At 33.7% G+C, this 18,594-nt stretch overlaps 7 protein-coding genes across 7 annotated transcripts; 4 read left to right on the top strand and 3 right to left on the bottom strand.

Moving 5' to 3' along the window:
• Window positions 1-85: 85 nt before the first annotated feature.
• Window positions 86-337, top strand: ASCRUDRAFT_78899 (uncharacterized protein; the record flags this gene model as incomplete). Its single annotated transcript, XM_020194307.1, has 1 exon — window positions 86-337. One exon carries the CDS (start codon window positions 86-88, stop codon window positions 335-337), a length of 252 nt encoding a protein of 83 aa, XP_020050232.1.
• A 1,880-nt stretch (window positions 338-2,217) lies between these two features.
• Window positions 2,218-4,936, bottom strand: GYP6 (GTPase-activating protein GYP6). The gene has a single exon (XM_020192383.1). The coding sequence runs from the start codon at window positions 4,476-4,478 to the stop codon at window positions 2,598-2,600; it is 1,881 nt and encodes a 626-aa protein (XP_020050231.1). The 5' UTR covers window positions 4,479-4,936; the 3' UTR covers window positions 2,218-2,597.
• Window positions 4,937-5,426: 490 nt separating this feature from the next.
• Window positions 5,427-6,692, bottom strand: ASCRUDRAFT_67977 (uncharacterized protein; the record flags this gene model as incomplete). Its single annotated transcript, XM_020191458.1, has 1 exon — window positions 5,427-6,692. One exon carries the CDS (start codon window positions 6,690-6,692, stop codon window positions 5,427-5,429), a length of 1,266 nt encoding a protein of 421 aa, XP_020050230.1.
• A 1,860-nt stretch (window positions 6,693-8,552) lies between these two features.
• Window positions 8,553-8,814, top strand: ASCRUDRAFT_99877 (uncharacterized protein). The gene has a single exon (XM_020195290.1). It carries the CDS (start codon window positions 8,590-8,592, stop codon window positions 8,743-8,745), a length of 156 nt encoding a protein of 51 aa, XP_020050229.1. The 5' UTR covers window positions 8,553-8,589; the 3' UTR covers window positions 8,746-8,814.
• Window positions 8,815-13,060: 4,246 nt separating this feature from the next.
• Window positions 13,061-13,367, top strand: ASCRUDRAFT_99866 (uncharacterized protein). Its single transcript, XM_020195289.1, has one exon. It carries the CDS (start codon window positions 13,105-13,107, stop codon window positions 13,276-13,278), a length of 174 nt encoding a protein of 57 aa, XP_020050228.1. The 5' UTR covers window positions 13,061-13,104; the 3' UTR covers window positions 13,279-13,367.
• Window positions 13,368-13,974: 607 nt separating this feature from the next.
• Window positions 13,975-16,604, top strand: ASCRUDRAFT_99817 (tetratricopeptide repeat protein). The gene is made up of 2 exons (XM_020195285.1): window positions 13,975-15,803; window positions 15,987-16,604. The coding sequence occupies exons 1-2, from the start codon at window positions 14,134-14,136 to the stop codon at window positions 16,339-16,341; spliced, it is 2,025 nt and encodes a 674-aa protein (XP_020050227.1). The 5' UTR covers window positions 13,975-14,133; the 3' UTR covers window positions 16,342-16,604.
• A 263-nt stretch (window positions 16,605-16,867) lies between these two features.
• ASCRUDRAFT_78896 (mitochondrial 37S ribosomal protein mS47) lies at window positions 16,868-18,403 on the bottom strand (the record flags this gene model as incomplete). Its single annotated transcript, XM_020194306.1, has 2 exons — window positions 16,868-18,306; window positions 18,337-18,403. 2 exons carry the CDS (start codon window positions 18,401-18,403, stop codon window positions 16,868-16,870), a joined length of 1,506 nt encoding a protein of 501 aa, XP_020050226.1.
• Window positions 18,404-18,594: the final 191 nt, after the last annotated feature.

Below are 18,594 nucleotides of genomic sequence, written 5' to 3'. Positions count from 1 at the left end.
ACTAGACCCAGATGAAAAACATTGCAAGGTGGAAACAAAAGCGAGTGGATGTGTCGCTTTGTGGTTGTTTTTGGGAACAGGGCAAATGGCTGATCGCAACCGCTGTTTAGCCGGAACTACGCGGTCAGTGCCAAATAATATTACCACACCCAATACTTTAATTGCTGGAATCGCTGGAATCGCTGCTTCGGAACCGGTCCACGCCCGGCTTGTGCACCACCGCCAGCAGGCCAGTGCTGGTCGCGCGCCGGCTGCTGGTGCTGGTGCTGGTGCTGCTTCGGAGCCTGCTGCCTGTTTCTTGTGCTGCTTTCTTTTCAGGACTATCAGTGGCGTGTGATTGGGCGCAGGGACTGCAAACGCGCTCAAATGCACACTAATGCTGCAAAATGCATGCAGCCCAACGAGCCAGGGAAACGGTTGTGCTGGCGGTGATGGTGCTTTTGTGCTGCGAGCAGTGGTTGCGGAGTGGAGCCGCTCTCCGAAAACGCATCGCATTCTCGCTCCTCCAGATTTCGGTCACTCGAGCGTGTTGGGGAGTGACGGCAAGAGAAGCGTGAAAGAAAAGCAGCAGAAGGAACAACTCCAGAAAGACCACAGCGACCTCACAATGGCAGTGTAGCGTAGAGAAAGCATAATTGCACTAAATGTATATCATTTGCAGCATTGCAAACAATAGCCGTCATGTGCGGCGACAGTTCTTTGTTGTTAGGAAATATTCTCAAGCAGCAACCACGTCTCGGCCACAACTCGACCATATACTGTATTGTCTTCTTGATCCCATATTCATATGCTCCCACTAAGGTTTCTTATCTGGTATCTTATCTTGGTAGCTCTTTTCACTCTTCAGCAGCAGGCTAATAACCGAAACTATTTCCATACCATAAGCAATCAATCCCACTAATTTTGAGAAAAAACCAGACTACTGGAAAATCTGGAGTAAAAAATAAGTCAACTAGGTTCCAGTGCTTCACTATCAGAGGATCTTAGTATCATATTATCCTACACTGGCAATTCCATATATGTGCTATCACCAGTGGAGTGATTTTTATTTGTTTTCAATTCCTTAACCATTTACTTCTAATCGCTACTTGCATAACTAAATTTCCGCTTTCCATCCAGTTCTTTATCTTTCATATATGAAATTTTTCAACGGATTAATTTCACAATAATTCGTAATTGCAAATGTAGGGCTTCCCCATACTTTTCTCACACTTCTTGCTCCCCTTGCATTTTTTTTGGTTCCACCTTATCTTTAGCTCTGCCATATCTAACATCCCTTTCATGTCTTGTGTGTTTTGTTCTTTGCTCTTCCTTTCATACCCGAGCACGTGTAAACACAGACACTCGCTCATAACTGTTAGAAATAAAAATGAATTTCACGTGGCTTTACACGTCATGTGATCCTGTTTATGCGAGAAGACCTTGCTGTTTTAAGTGTTGAACAAAAGCCTGAGCATTTTCTATCAGTATATTTGTCACCTTATCACTCTTATTCCCTACGTGTCATCTCTTTCCATCCAAAATAGATTCCTGTTTTCCTATTTATAAATTAGAAAAGAAATATCCCACAATACCAAAAATAACTCGTTATTGCTTTTTCTGTTAATTTGCGACCTTCGTCCATAGGACAATAATTGCCCTTGCGCTCGTGATATAAAAGAAAAAAAAATGTAAAAGGCCTCAACCCTGTTTTAGTTCCTTTTTAATTAACCTAACCACTTTTCTCTAACTACTTTCTTCTAACTATTTTCCTCTAACCACTTTTCTCTAATCACTTTCTGACACTAGTTTTAGTAGAGTCGATGAAATCAACAACTATTGGCAGCCTATTGATCTTTTCTGAAGGCATACTGGCTTGAAGTGTTTTCTGACTGGTCCTGTTGATGTTGTCCAGATTGCACAGTTTCTCAATACGGCCTTTTTGACTCCATAATTGCGTTGATCGGGCGAGCAAAGAGAAGTTTTGGGACGCCGTTACCGCCATACACATGCAAAGGTACGCACTGCGCTGACACACACATGATTTGTGCGTGTGCAAGACCTGTGTCTTGGACAGTGAGTCATGGATTATGACGTACGGACTCCGTAATGCATTGAACCGCTTTAAAATACGTCTTGACTCTGCATGTGCACACACCCGCCAGTATTCAAACTATAAATAGCACCTGCGGGTAGCACACGTGCAATGCTTTCCCGCACCCACGGTGCGGCGCTGCAGCCGAACCGCTGTGAGGGAACTTCGCTGCTATTTTGTGCCTTTGCCACCCGCCGCGCTGGCACAGAAAAATGACAAGCCAGTGCCAAAACGACCTCCATGGTTTGATGCTATCCATTGTTAAACAAATGAAAATGAACTGAAAAGACCAACATGTGTTTTAATCAATTTAGTGAATTCAAGTGAGTTATAAATGAAATGAAATTGAAATGAAATTAAATTGGAATTAGAATTGGAACTGGAAATGAAAATGGAATTGGAATTGGAATTGGAATTAAATCAAATTAAAATTTAAATGACTGTAAATGACTGTATATGACTGTAAATTATTTAAATCACATTGAAATAGGCTTCTTTTTAAATAATAAAATAACTCTGTACCCTAATTTTTGCTCTTTTGACTGCTTTTCTTCTTGAGCATTTGTTGGACTCTTTTTTGTAACTTGTTTTCCATTCTAACTCTTTCCAAATCGATATCATATCCATTTCTCTGTCCTTTCTCGCTTTTAGAAAGGGGATTACTAAGTCGAAAGTTCCCAATTTTTTGATTAAGATTTTTATAGCTGTTGCCAAAATTACCATTGCTTTTAATCACTTTTTCCGATTTGCTCAATTCTTGATAAATATTATTATTAACGTTAGTTCCATTAGTCAAATTATCAATGAAATCACTAATATCATCAAGAGCTGTGTTATTATGATTGTTATGATTACTTGCCTCTTCATGGTTTCCATGGTTTCCACTCTTATTATTTCCATTTCTATTTCTATTTCTATTTCTATTTCTATTTCTATTTCTATTTCTATTTCTATTCTTATTTTCGTTTGTAAAAACACTGTTATCATTATATAAATTGATTTTTTTCTGTAGATTATGATTATATTTCTCATTCAATGCAATTCCAATCTCCCCGAAATATTCCTGTTTAGAATTAAATATTAATATCGAATCATTAACCAACTCAGTCATCTTTTCACTTTTTTCTTTATCAATCTTAAATTCAAGTATATCATTGGAGTTTCTATACCGATTATACCCATTCTCTTCACTTTTTAATTTAATAATACCTTTGGTTTCTTTATCTTCGCTAAACAACCTATCAATTGGATAATGTAATAAATACGATAACACTTCACTAAAATCCTCGCATTCTAATATAATCTCCTTTTTTACTTTAATCAACATCATTATAATAATATACGGCAACAATTTAGTAATGTCATAATTAAATGATATTAAATTATCCCAAATTACTCCAACGTAATTCAATTTAAATTCTCGAATTAAAATCAACCTTAAATATCGAATTAACCATATAGACGATTCAATCTTTAATTTCTTAATCAATATATAGTAAAGATTAGGATCAATCTCTTTTAAATCTTCATTGAATTTAAAACAGCAATTAAGAAAATTCTTTTCAATATAAAATGATTGTTGCGGATAAATCATTATATTAATGAAAATTTGAAATGTATCAAAGACCAAGTATTCCGGGTTAAAAACTTCTCTTATAATCTTATCATCATCTTGATTTTGATCTTGATTATCTTGGTCTCCATTATCTTGATCTCCATTACCTTCACCTCTCACAAACATAGAAGACTCTTTATACAACACCAAATAAATCAATCCGCAAATCTCATGCATGCCTTGTTTGTACCCAATATTCTCGTTCAATTTATACCAGACATATAATATCTCGACCAATTCTTTCTTCAACTTTAACTCATTGAAAATTGTAATCCCAGGGAATAATCTTTCAACATCGATAATAATCGTCTCTAACGTGATTAAATCGTTCTTAAACTGTAAAAATTGCCTCTTGTCTTTAGTATTGGTAAGTGAGCTTAATGGATTATCAAATTTGTCAACTTCATTCTTAACCAACTTTTGAGGCTTGTTGATGTTGTTGATCTTATTAATATTGCTACCATTTGCCACATTTTCATTGTTGTTTTTATTGTTGCTCAAATAGTATTCTGACTCTTCTGACAATTTATGGTATGGTGGTTGGAATTGTTGATTCAAATTCTTATACCCATTTCTAGAATCTCTCAAAATCTTGCTCCAACTCGATATATCCAACGAGTTGAACAACAAGACAGCTTTCCATAACAATACTCTGCTGAATATCTCTTCGTTCAATGGATTGTATTCCCCAGATAGCACTGAATTTTTCAAATCGTCCAAATCCTCGTATTTTTGCAACGTTTTCTTTGCACGTTTAATGTAATCCATCTCACCCATCAGCTCATCCATCTACTCACTCTGCCCAAAGCTGTTCTAAACACACTGATCAATTGCTCATCAACTGCTCATCAATCTCATCCAGCTCAGCGCTATGCTATTTATAATCCACAAACCAAAGCCATGGGCAAACCTTGGAATGTGTCCCTTTCTGTCCCTGCAAGCGCGGACATTTGGGTCGGGTCTGGTCGGGGTGCGTGTCCCGGATTCAAAACGCAAATTTATCACTATCTTTCTAATAAGTGATCAAAACACAACAGGACGAGGTGAGAAGAACATATAGAGTAAAGGTGGTGGAAGAGGAAAAATAAAAGGACAGGTACCAAGACCAAAAATGTTTCATGCAATTCACTGAATTAATATTCAAATCCAATTATAAATGTCAAAGAGTGGTAAAAAATTATCAATCATAAAACGAATGTATTGTAAAACCAGCAAAATTGTCAAAAATAGAACAAAAAACATAATGCAAATTCAAAAATAAAAAAAATAAAAAAAAATAAAAAAAAATAAAAAAAAATAAAAAAATAAAAGTAAAAGGAATGAAAGTGTTGAATAAAAGCAATTGAAAAAATTGAAAATATAAATTATTTCTTTGAAATCATTAGCAAAAAAAGCAGTATAAAATTGAATAAAAAAAACGTATAATTTGGAAATTATAATTCAAAAAAAAGTATGATAAGTATGATAAGTATAGTAAGTATGATGATTATGATGATTATGATGATTATAATAATTATGATAATAGTATAATAATATAATAATATAGCCAATTGTTCGTTTTAAATAGCAGTATTTTGAATTTTTTTTCAATATTTTTTCAATATTTTTTTTTTTTTTGAGTTTTTTGAATTTTTTCTGTTTTGATTATATTTATGGATAAGGAAACGATAAAAATTATTTAAATATAAAGATTCAAAAGTAAATTAATTTTAAATTAAATAACAAAAGAAACGTTAGTTAAATTGAAGTTGAAGTTTTTGATTCGAGGTTTTGAAACTTTAATTCTAAGTTTTTAATTTTTTCTTTTAACTTTTCATTTTCAACATTTAATAAGCCGATTTTAATATCCTTCTCTTTGGATTTTCCAAAACTTAACATTTTGTTTAATTGAATATTTTCATCGTTTAATAATTTTAGTCTAATTATAATTTTATGAGCTAAGTTTTCTTCGTCATATCGACCAAATTTAGTTGTTGAAGATAAATTATTGGAAGGATTTAAAGAAATTGCGGTAATTAAAGACTCCAATCTTAATTTTGTATCCTCGAGCTCTTTTTCTTTATCCTGAAGATTTTCGACTAATTTTTGAAAGATCAATTTTAAATGGGTTGGGATTTCGATATAATTATTATTATTAGAAAGATCTTTTGAATTTTTTGAAATTACATTATTATTTAAGGAAATGGAAAGAGAGTTTTGTAAATTTAATGATCTCATTGATTCTTGCAATCTTTGAATTTCTTGATTTAATTTTTGAATTTGATTTTCTTTCATTTTAAGAGTGATTTTTAGCTTTTGTTCTTCGGTTGAATCAAGAGTTTGATTGGACGAAATCGAATTGTGATTGTTGCTGCTGTTATTAGAATTGAGATGACTGATGTTTGTAATATTATTGGGAGCAGAAATATTACTATTATTAGGATTACTAGAGCTATTGGAGTTGTTAGTGTTATTATTATTATTAGGGTTATTTGAGGTATTCGAAGTAAGATTATTATTATTGTTGTTGTTGTTGTTGTTATTATTGTTGTTGCTGTAATGTTTTAATTTTAAATTGAGATTATTTGGATTTGGAAGGTTATTTAGGTTGATGTTATTAATATTACCCATATTACCCATATTAGTCAAATTATTAATATTGCTCATATTGTTCATATTGTTCATACTGTTCATATTATTTATATTATTCATATTATTTATATTGTTATTATTCATGTTGATGCTGTTTAAATTGTTTAAATTGTTCATGGGGTTAATATTGACCATATTATTGAGATTATTCATGGCACCATAGTTATTGTCATTATTTTGATTACTATTTGTGTTATTGGTTTGGTTATTGTTATTGTTATTATTGCTATTGATATTTTGGTTGTTAGAATACTGATTTTTATTGATTGAAGAATTTGTGTTGAGTTGGGATAATCTGTATGAGATATTATCAAAATTATTTGAAGTGTAAGGATTGAAAGAAGGAACATTATTGATATTCATGTTCATCATGCTTGAGCTTAGACTGTTTGCATGATGGGAAATTGGGTTATTTTGATTTATCGGATTAATTTGATTTATTTGATTGATTGAGTTGATTGAACTAATGGAGCTATTTGGGTTCAATAGGTTTTGATTTGAATTGATCAAATTATTCATGTTGCCCATGTTGTTCATATTGTTTATGTTGTTGATGGTGTTCATGTTATTTATACTGTTTATGTTACTGTTGTTAGTAGACAAACTTTTAAGGCTATTAATTGGATTACTTGAGGAAGAGCCAATTGATTTATTTAGATATAGACTTGGGTTATATGAGACGGATCTATAGGCCACATTTGAGCCAACTTGTTGTTGGTTGAGAAGTAAATTTGAATAGTTATTGTTAGTGGTATTGTTGGCGTTAGGATTGTTATTATTGTTACTATTATTATTAGTGGAAGTAATAGAAGCAGAAGTAGGAGTGGGAGTGGGAGTAGGAGTGTTGTTACTTGTATTGCTGGTTATATGGTCATTATAAGATGATAGTATTGAGGAAGAAGAGTTTATATTCAAGGAATCACTTGAATTAATGTTTTGATTTTGGGATAAGGAAGTATTTGGAGGCAAAACAGCAGCGGGATTTGATAACGAGTAATTAGCAGAATTGGAAGAGAGGTTTTTTGAGTTTCTCCAAGAATTGAAACCAGAGTTATTATTATTGTTATTGTTGTTGTTACTGTTGTTATTGTTGTTATTGTTGTTGCTGTTGTTGCTGTTATTGTTTGCAACAGTATTTTTATTGTCAATGTTATTGATGGTGTTGATATTGTTAATATTAGTGTTGTTAATATTAGCGGCTGAAGAATTGGAATTGATTGAAATATTGGAGATACTATTGTTATGAGTCTTTGTGTTTTGATTGTTATTGTTAGATGAATTTGATTGTGATGAGGACTGAGAATGAATTGGGTGATTGGTGGAGGATAATAAGTTGGAAGAAGAAAGGGATGGGTCTAGCGAAAGAGATGGTTGAGGATGGTGTAGTTTCTCATCATCAGCGAACTAGATTGAAGTAAGATGAAGATTGGAAAAAAGGTTAGTAAGTTGTGTGGAGAGGATAGATGTATGCAAATGGCAGAATGTTGGAACATACAGCAAAGTTGGAGTAGTTCATTTCTGTCTGATACAAGAGAAAGTGGTGGAAAGGAGATATAATTGGCGATAGACTACAGTTATTGCATCCAATTGAACATTATCAAGCTAATGAGAAGAGAAAGGCAAACTGGAAAGTGGAAAAAATTTAATTCAAAAAAAACGATAATTGAAAAAAAAAGATAAACAGAAGAGAGAACAATAGAGCACGTGAGCACGCTGGATCTAGAACCTTTTCTCTCTTTAAAGAAGAAAAAGCTCAGATGCGTCAGCGCTGAGTCACTGTGAATGCGATGCTGAGTCAGCAGGAATTGATTCATGGGTATGGGTCTGTATGCACCTGCTTTTCTTTTTGTTTTCTCTCACTCGTTCTTTTTCGGAGAATATACAGGAAATGTCTGATTGGCTGGCGGAGCAGCGCAGTGCGAAAAGAATGACTGGGTGTGGGACCAAAACAGAGCCAGGTGAAAAACGGGGGCAGAGCAGCGGAAGCTAGCAACGGAAACGCACGGCCAATAGCTGCCACACCGAGAGAGCGTCTGTGACGTGAGAGAAGCACAAGGAACGCGCGACCGCATGCTTTGCAAGCGCTGATTAGCAATTAGTGACAAGACAGGCTCACGCGCGTGTGGTGTGACTGTGCGCTGCAAACCTTAAGAGGGAAAGACAACAATGCTTAACATTCAGACACAGGCGCTAGCTAGCATGTATCATCACGCATTCTTGCAGCACGTGGCTGTCGGTCCAAACGCTATTCTCAAACTTGTTGAATGTTATGACTTCTCATACAAAGTCATGCAAGTCCATAATAACCCATTCTAGCCCAGCTGGTGTACCAGCAGCACTTTCTGGTAGACAAAGAGCAAAGAGGAGTTCAAAGCTGGTCTTGATTTGGTATAGCTGCGCATGGAGAGATATCAATGGTTATTGATGGTTATTGCTATGGCAGTTTGTCCTTTGTTAGGTTGTAGTTGTTGATCATTTGCGAGATGTTACTGAACTTGGAGTTTGCTAACCTGGATCAATCCCTAAAAACGACATCATTTACATTTGCATCATCAGGTAGATTATGAAATGAGAATCAGCAGATAGTAGATTCCAAAGCCATTAAGGTTAAACATTAATTTCAAATTCTCTGTGCTAGCACTGGCAAAGTGGTAACAGGCAAAAAAGAGTGTTTGTTGGGATTACACTATTGTTATGGTCTGTGTTATGGTCTGTGTTTTGATATGAATTTGTCTTAATTTCTATTATTTTGTTAGCAAAACTCAGTCTGCACGGCTGTCAAATCGCGTCCGTGTATTTCTGTGCTTGGGGTCATGTGAGCGTGGGCTTGTGAGCTCTGGGATTTTTATGAGGAATCTTAAAGAGAATCTTAAAACGAATCTTGAAGAGAATCTTAAAGACAATTTTAAAAACAATCTTAAAGACAATCTCAACGACAATCTCAACAAAGTCAATTGCTAGAGGGATTTTCCATAGCCAAACAAAAATGACAGAAGATCCTTTTATGATGAAAATTGTTTAGCTCCAGAGCTATCATGCTTATTTGTATTTGCTTGTATCTATTTGCCATTTACAATTTACCATTTACCATTCATTAATTATTTAATTATTGTGTAATTAATATTTATTTATTGCATTTTTTCTTCAAACTAACCAACAATCAACAAGCAACTGGTTTAAATTAACTCATAATACTACAATATTAGAATATTAGAATATTAAATTTGTATTAGCATTACGCATACATTGCCACTTTATTTAAGATGTTTTATCTAATTTAATTTGATTTCCAATAAAGAATCTCAATTTAAGGCATCTAATAACTAGTACCAGCTACCTACAATAATATTCTTTTTTTATAAATATAAATATAAATATAAGTGAAATGCAAATTGTATAACGTATTTATATACACAACTAGCTTCAGAGACGGATAACTATCAATTAATTTGCCATATTATTGATCCAATAATTTCTTTTGATTTATTTATTTATTTATTTACTGATTTATTGATTGAAGAGGATAAATAAAAAAAAGAAATTAAACGATTGAAAATATACACTAATATATGTGACTTCGTCAGATTAAATTGAATCTCTTGTCGATAGTCTTCATTTCTTAACTAATTGCAAAAATATATCAATACACTAATCTGACCAGATAAATCAAATATACAGGCCAAACAAGTGAAATAGAATAGCCATATAATAACCCCATTACCATTGCCATCGCCACCCGTATATATACCTATGATAATCACATCTTTATAATATATAAAATAATATATAAAGTATTATAAAATAATATAAAATAATATTAAATAACAATTCTCAGTAATCAATCTTCTAGTGTTGGGATCTTTGCAAGTGCCTTAAACAGGCGTTGCAATTTCATAAGCTGTGAATTTGAATGGTTTTTCTGGTACTAATCTGGTCACGAGTCAGTTTCTCTCGTGCTTTGACTGCACTTTGCATATTGAGTTCGATGATGAAAACCTGTAAACAACACAAAAAACATAAAACTTGAGCAGCATAAACCTTTTTAGAAATATAAAACTGTGAAAAGCCAGAAGACTGCTGTACTGAAAAGTGGTTTCAGTGGTTGTGTTGTTATCTGCCTGTGGTTAATGAGCAGCTCATACAGTTCGCAGCTCAGACACACCAATCCATAAATATGAGTCTGAGTCTGAGTCTGAGTCTGGCTATGAGTATAATCAGTTGTGTATCGTATTTTGCTTCTTCCTGGTCTCTTGCACTAGCTATAACACTTGTATCAATCACAATAAGTTATTATTTTATGATGATGGTTTGAGGTTTATTGCAATATTTAAAGTTACGCTAGCAAACTTAATAATACTAATATTTCCAATCTATAATTTTATTATTTATCAGTTTTAATACTACTCAAAGCTAGTTATTTTTTATTGTTACCAGTTTATTACCAATTTATTACCAATTTATTGCTATTGAATACAATTCTGATTTTTAGTCATTATATCAACCCATTAAACGAGCACCGGGAATAATAGGAAGATGTTTTTTTCAGAAACCAGTGAACCATTTTAGACTAATAAAGAAATCTTTTACCAATAAAGTAACTTATTATTTATTATATATTATATTATTTATTTTTATTTTTAATTTTATTTTTTATTGTTTCGTTATTTGATTTGTGTCTAGTTGTTGGATATTTTGTATTGAATTATTATTTTAAAAATAGTTGCATTTAGGTATTTATAACAAAAATAATATTGATCACATTTTTGCTACCAATACTTCTCCCCTTGACTAGATCCTAAACGAGTCTCACTCGAGTTTTGTTTGCTTTGTTTCTCATCTCAAACGCTCTTGTTTCTCTTGTTCCTCTTCCTTTCTTGCTTTTCTTTCTTTCTTACTTTTCTTTGGCGCTTTTTCTGCTTTGATGTGTATTACTAATGTTTGCCTCGCGGTTTCCAGCGGAAGGTAACCAGCAGTCTGGATCTATTTGCTCATTTATATGCATGGTATGCAGAGCAGAAACTCTAATTCCGCGATGCATACACTTTTCTACCAGTACCTTTTCTGACTCCTACTTCCGCTTTCGGGCAGGCCATCCGCTCTGAGCTCCTATAGGTCAGTGACCAGCAAGTCTCTCCGCTGACAAGTACATACAGCACTGTACACTGCGTGGCTGCTGCATTCAAGACGACATCCAAGTCTACTTCCCAAACTCTCAACTTTCTTTTCTCTGTCTGATGTTTCTTTTTCCTGATGCCAGGAAAGACTGCTTTCGTTTATCACAAATGGCTATTATTTTTTCAAAGCGGTCTCGAAATGGTCTCCAAACGATCTCCATGTGATCTCTGATTCATCTTCAAATCATGTTCAATTGTTTTCAAATAGATTTCAAAACATTTCCAGCTGTTTCCAACATTTTAAATAAAGTGTGATAAAGTCACACTAGTTTTTTCTCTTTGTTCATTACCTCAATTTTGTTCTATCTCAAAAAAAGAGTCAGGATATACTTTAGTACAACTTATTACTAATTTATAATATTTTTTTAAGCTGTTTTCTTAAGGTGTTTTTTTTGTTATAGTCTGTTTTGTTGTTTTTTTTAAAATTGATACTTATCTTAATGGTTATCACAAATGAACCAAAATACTTGTGCTGAAAGTATGTATTAAAATCACAACAAATATGCATCTTTTTGGTTACTAACAGCGATAGCCTTTGGTGTCTCAATCTAATTTTTAGTGTTTTATCTAGCCTATTTATTTCGTTTATTTCTCCAACTTATTCTTTGGCTCTTTTTATTATTTGTCTATTCATTATTTGTCTATTCATTTATTCATCCACCCATTTATTTATCCATCCATTTATTTTGTTTACAATTTTCATTTATTTATTTATTTATTTTTTGTTATTTCTGGTTTGTCTTTCTCTCTTGTTATTTGGCTGCGTGTATTCACTTTAAATTTAACTATTCTTTTACTTTCCTCCCATGAGCTATTAATGAATCATATTATATCTCAGATATCTCAAATATCTAAAATCTTTCAACATCCTAAGGGTTTATATTAAGAAAACGTATCTCTGAAAATTATTGCACATACTAAACATCTATCCCAGTTTCCTTTATCCAATTTCTTGAATTTGTAAAAAATCTGTTTTTAAAAAGAATTACGAAAAAGATAATCGCTTTAATGGACAATTCAATCTTGATTTATGCATTTTGCAGTCTTTCCATGTGTCCACCAGCGGTTTACGGCAAAGCCTCTCAGTTTTCACTTCACAACCTTCCGTGTATTGATCAAAATTTACAAAAGTTCACAAAAGTTCACAAAAGTTTATAAAAATCTATTCAACATTCACATTACTTTCATACTGGTCTGAGCCGCCAAACCCTCATTATGAGGTTAAGTATAATGAATCTAAATAATTGTTGAAATGCTGAACTACGGAAAGACTAAAATGCCAAAGTGCTAAAGTGCTAAATACGGCCAATCTCTAATTATGTACCACTAACAAAATAATCGAAACAACTGTTCGTAATAAGGACCAAAAATATTAAGTTTTAAATATCATTGAATCATTAAACATACAAGTTAAAAGATCATCAAGAAGAGAAAGAAGAATTTTATTACACGACTACAACCACCACTAAAAGCAAAACCATTTCATTCTAACATGAGCAAAAAAGGGGGGCCTCCAATCGAATGGAGACTCTTATGAGGGAAACCGGCATTCTGGCTGTATACGCTCGTATATCACAGTGACTCGACTGCGTTAACTGCGCTAAAAGCTAATGGAACACCTGAGGCTAAAGCCGCAGCTCAATTGGTCGGCTGGTTCAAAATGTCTGGCAGCTGCATTTCCAGGCAGCCTGCGCGCGCAAAGCAGCAAGACACAACAAATGTGTGCTAGATCCTGTGCACTACCGCACTGCACTGCTGTCTCCGTTCTGCATAATCATGTTTGAGCCACTGCACTAGATGCCCGAACGTGGCTCGTTGCAACCGCATATCCAGCTAACTGCAGTTCAGCGCACTATCCAAACACAATTATGCGTGCCAATCACACAAACCTTAGTTTCCTCTAAAATTCAAACCCTAAATCTTAAATCCTAAATTCTAAACAGTAACTGCACTAATCTCCAACAACCAAAACACTAAAGCAAAAAACTTTGATTCCTCCTTTTCAATTGGCTTTTTGATTTGCATTTACTTCAATTTCATTTCACTTTTCTATAATTTTAATTTCTCTTTCAATCAGAAAATTTAATTTGTTATTAAATTCCGCATTTTAATTTAAATTATCTGTTTCATTTATTATCCATTTATTTCATTAATCTTATATACTTTCTCCCACTATATTGCTACAAAAACTTGATTTGTTTTTTGTTATAAATACTCTTCTACTTCTCTTCCGCTTTTCTCACCTTTTTATTTTTCTTCTCTTTGAACAATCTAATTCTAATTTTCTAATTCCTAATTTTTTGTCTATTGTTTTTTTTTAGTTTCATTTTTTGGATCTTGTTTTTATAATTTCATTCATCACTATAAATTTTATAAATCTTATTAATCTTATTAATCTTATTAATTTAAAATCTTACATTTCATTTGCAATCAAACCGTCTTGCCATCCTGCAATATTATAACCACCTCTATAACTATAATATAACAAAACCTATATAATATAATCCACAAACAAAGCTTTTATACCTTGAAAACACCTTAAAAACAATTAAACAACTTGAAAACAACTTGAAGACACTCCAATTCTTTAATCCTTTAACCCTTTAATTATCTAATTATCTATAATATATTCCTTTATAATGCCTTCAAAACACAGACAACTCGAATCTCCTCATCCTACGCAGAATAGAATAAAGCGTCAAAACACCTCTCCCAACAACAGCTCAATAATCACTCTATCTCAACAAGATGATTCATCCTCTTTTTCCTTAAGTATATCCGAAACTTGGGCATATACTGCTTCTTTCGCCCTATCTCTAAATGAATTTAAAATAGCAATATCTTCTTGTGAAAGAGCCTTGGAACATAATCCCGCCAACGGTAAAGCCATCTGTACTCTAGCTACTTCCTATCGTTTAAATCCCTCCATAAATAGCAAAACTTCTGACTGCTCAAAGGTATTAACTCTCATGAAAAATGCTATAAGCCAATATCCAACCCTATCAAATGATTCAAATTTACTTGTAGAATTAGCAAGATGTTACCTCATATCTGATGACCCGACAGAAGCAAATAACGTCCTACAAAAGGCCCTGCTAATTTGCGATACTGATCCCGAAATCTTCTTCTTAAAGGGCAAAGTCTTTATAAGCATGGGCTCAAAATCAGAGGCTTTAGAAGCCTTTGGAACTTGTTTATCTCTTTTTCCATCTGATTACAGATATGATTCAAATTCTGTTTTTCTAGCAAACTCTTGCCATAGCGAATTAGCCAATATTTATGCCTCTGAAGGAAACACCAACACAGCTATAGAAGAACTAAACAAAATGATAATAAATCCAACAACTGAAATCGAATTATACAACCTAATAGATCTTTGGTGTGCATTATCTGTTGCCAAACATCGCTCTGATGATTCAACTGGCGCTTTAAACACAATCCACAACGCTAGAAGTATCTTGGGCTTTTCCTCAGAGGCAAACTATCGTTTTGATTTAATTGAATCCTTTTTATTATTAAACAGCGCTGAGTTTTTTAATCCTCGAAAAGTCATTGATCTATTATCTCCTTATATCTTGCCAGAATATAACTCGAGTGAAATATATTCTGCTGACTTCCTACCCTTTTACTTTGTTGGTCATGCTCATTTCATGACTGAAAATGTTTCAATGGCTTATTCGATGTTCCAAACTGTTCTAACAAAATGTACAACCTCACCATTGCCTTGGTTAGCAATGGGTACTGTCTATCTAAAAATTGGTCAGTTAAAGGATTCTTTATACGCCTTTTCGCAAGCTGCAAAATTAGAAGACATTATCAATCCATTGGCCTCTGCCGACGCTCTTTCCAATGCCTGGCAAGGTTTATCTGCAGTTTATGAAAGATGTGATGATCAAACTCAAGATGCTGCAGATGCTTGTGATAGAGCTGCTTTTAATGCTAAAAGAGCTGGCGAAACAGAAATGGCAAGCTTCCTTGAAAAAAGGGCCCAAGCTTTACACGCTGCTACTAGAAAACAAGGCCCCCCTCCTGAACCTAGCAATCCTCCCGGTATTCCAGTTATAATGGTAAGAGAGTTGACTATACTTTCATTTCAAGATAGAGTTGCCTTAGCCACAAGAGAAAGATCTGACCCTAAACCAATTTCAAGATTCACCTCAGATAGTCAAATTTTACAATACCCTGCTCCTCCACAAATGCCTTTATTACAACAACAACAGCAACAACAACAACTTCAATCACAACCTCAACCTCAACCTCAACCTTTACCCCTTCAAGAACCTTTACAACCACAACCACAACCACAACCACAACCACAACCACAACAGCAACAGCAACAACAGCCTGCCCTTCAACCTCCTCAGCTCCAGCAAATGCCAATTCATTCGCAACAAAACTTGCAAATTAATAGTTATCAACGCCCAATGCAGATCCAAATGCAAACCAGTTTACCACCACCCCAACCTCATCACCAACTTCAACCTCAATCTCAACAACCTCAACCTCAACAGCCTCAACAACAACCACAACAACCACCACACCTTCAAATTCAACCTATTCAACAAATGGCACAAAACTCTCCTACACAGCAAACTCCCAATGGCTCAATTAGTTCATACCAATATACCCCAATTAATATGCAACAACAGTTTGTTTCAGCTCCTCCTCCTTCAACACCAAACATGCATACTGGTATGGCTCAACCAATGCCACCCCAACAACAAATTCAGCAATCACCAGTCGATCCTATTCGTGCTAATAAACCACCATCACAACAAAATGACTACCGTTATGGTCCATATTATCCTATAGCTCAAACAAATAATCAATATTCCAAATTGAGATAGTTTTTATATAATTTCTCTTTCACATTAATTTTTTTTTCTTATTTTATGAAGTGGTTTGCAATGTAAATATTATGTTTTATTTCTGATGATCGTTTACAATATGGTTTGAAATCTTTATTTTTATTTCATTATAATTTATTATGGTTTTTGATTTACATGTTTTATACAATTTCATGCAATGGTATTTTAATTCTTGATTCTTCATTTCTTAGCGTAAGATTCGACCATTCATCTGTAGTTTTTTTATATTTTATATTTTATATTTTTACTTTGTTCAAACTAAAACACGATTTGGAAGCACGTGCAGAAGATCACAGGCTCGAATCTCGTTGGAGGTGCTTTTTATGGCTTATATCAAAAATTTACTCCTTTCGCCTTTTTGGTATACTCGTTCTGTCTTGCAATAACATGCAAATACAGTTCAGAATAATATTTAAAACCAAAATAAATTTAAAATTAGACATGATTATATATACAAAAAAACAGGAAAAAATTGCATGTTTTCAGATCATTAATGAAAACAAACTCAATAACTCCATTCTAAATATTGATTGTCAAATTTATTTGGCCTGGTTTTTCTTTCTAATATGTTTTTAATCTTCCACTTCATACCAGCTTTATCGTTATACTTTAGCGCAAATCTATTAAACACTTCCTTCAGAGTAACGGCATAGTCTCTACCGGTGCCGTCATTGCCTGTAATATAGTCCTTAACCTCGTTTTCTGATGGCAATGCAAAATTTGCTGGATAGGAGGAAAATTTAACATTTGCATTATCTTCATTAATATAGTTTTTTAGTTCAGTGAATGGAAGTTTTTCGGTTGATAAGAGTGCAGTTACATCCTTTACTTGAACATCATTATAACTTTTATGTTTCCAGAGAGGTGAATTAGTCTTTTTGATTAATTTTTCTGTGACACCAGTAACAAAATCAGTAGATTTTGACTTGAGAATAATGTTTTGTGCAGCTACTAATTCCTCTCTCAAGCTGTCATAATTATTTGATTCTGAACCTCTGTTTAACAATTCATAAGCAAGTGAAAGAGATAATGGGGATTTTTTATTTAATTTTTTTTTTAAATCAAGCAAAAAAGGTTTTGAATCAGCATATTCAGAGCCTTCGGCTTTAATAATCAATGATTCTAAAGTTTCAAATGCAGAATAGATAGAATTGGAATCAAACACTTTATCGACTAAATGTCTTTCTTGATTAGACAACTTGAATTTGTGATTTTCAGGAACTGAATCGGAAAATTCTTCAATAGCCTGATTGGTTATCGAGAAAAATTCTTTAGTTTGAGGTGAAAGATTTGAAATGTTTGGTTGATTGCCGATATCTTGTAATAAATCATTAGGATAAGTTAATGAGGTTAATCTTTTGGTTAATTCAGGAATTCTGACTTTTGGCACATAATGGGTAGCAGTACCTGCAATTAAATTGTCAATTCCAATCAAATCATCACCAGTCAATGCTAAATAATAACCTAAAGAGCCATCCAATTTGGGAAGAAAAAAAGAGGTGCCTACATCTGGTATAAATCCAATATCCATCTCTGGCATGGCTAATCTGGTATCTTCACTTGCAATTCTAAAAGGTGTATGAACTGACAAACCAACTCCCCCACCCATTGTAATACCATTCATAAGGGTTATTACTGGCTTTGAATATATGGACAAAAGATAATTCAACGAGTATTCTTGGTGGAAAAACTCACAGGCTGCTTTAGGATTTTTGGCATTAATATTTTCAACGGCAGTAACAACATCTCCTCCAGCACAAAAAGCCTTGGGACTAGTTGAATTCAATATAATCAAATTATTTAGGTTTGATTTTGAATATTCAACCAATCTTTCGCTTATCTCTTTGCACATACTCGACGACAAAGAGTTTAATTTTTCAGGTCTGTTGAGTGACAAAATTCTAGCATGACCATCATGGGAAACCAAGATCTGATTGTCCTGTACTGTAGAATAAAATTTTCTTGAGAGCCCACTGCTCTTTATTAGCAATGAGGAAAGAGGCTTTGCAAGAGAAGATCTAGCTGTAATGCTGGCCAACATGTTCCAAGGTCGCTGTGGGTGGATTGCAGGCTGTTTAGTATATTGTCTGAACGATCTTTCCTTCAAGTATATCAGCTTTAATATTTATTTCTTTTCCTATTTGTAGCTTTTCTGGTTTTTCGCTGCAAGCCGGGTAACAAGCCCTCTTTTTTCCTTTTCGGGAGCTGGGGCTGATATAATAATGATATAAT

Source organism: Ascoidea rubescens (assembly GCF_001661345.1).
Source record: "Ascoidea rubescens DSM 1968 unplaced genomic scaffold ASCRUscaffold_1, whole genome shotgun sequence".
Lineage (NCBI taxonomy): Eukaryota > Fungi > Ascomycota > Saccharomycetes > Ascoideales > Ascoideaceae > Ascoidea > Ascoidea rubescens.
This window is presented reverse-complemented; position numbering and strand designations above follow the sequence as displayed.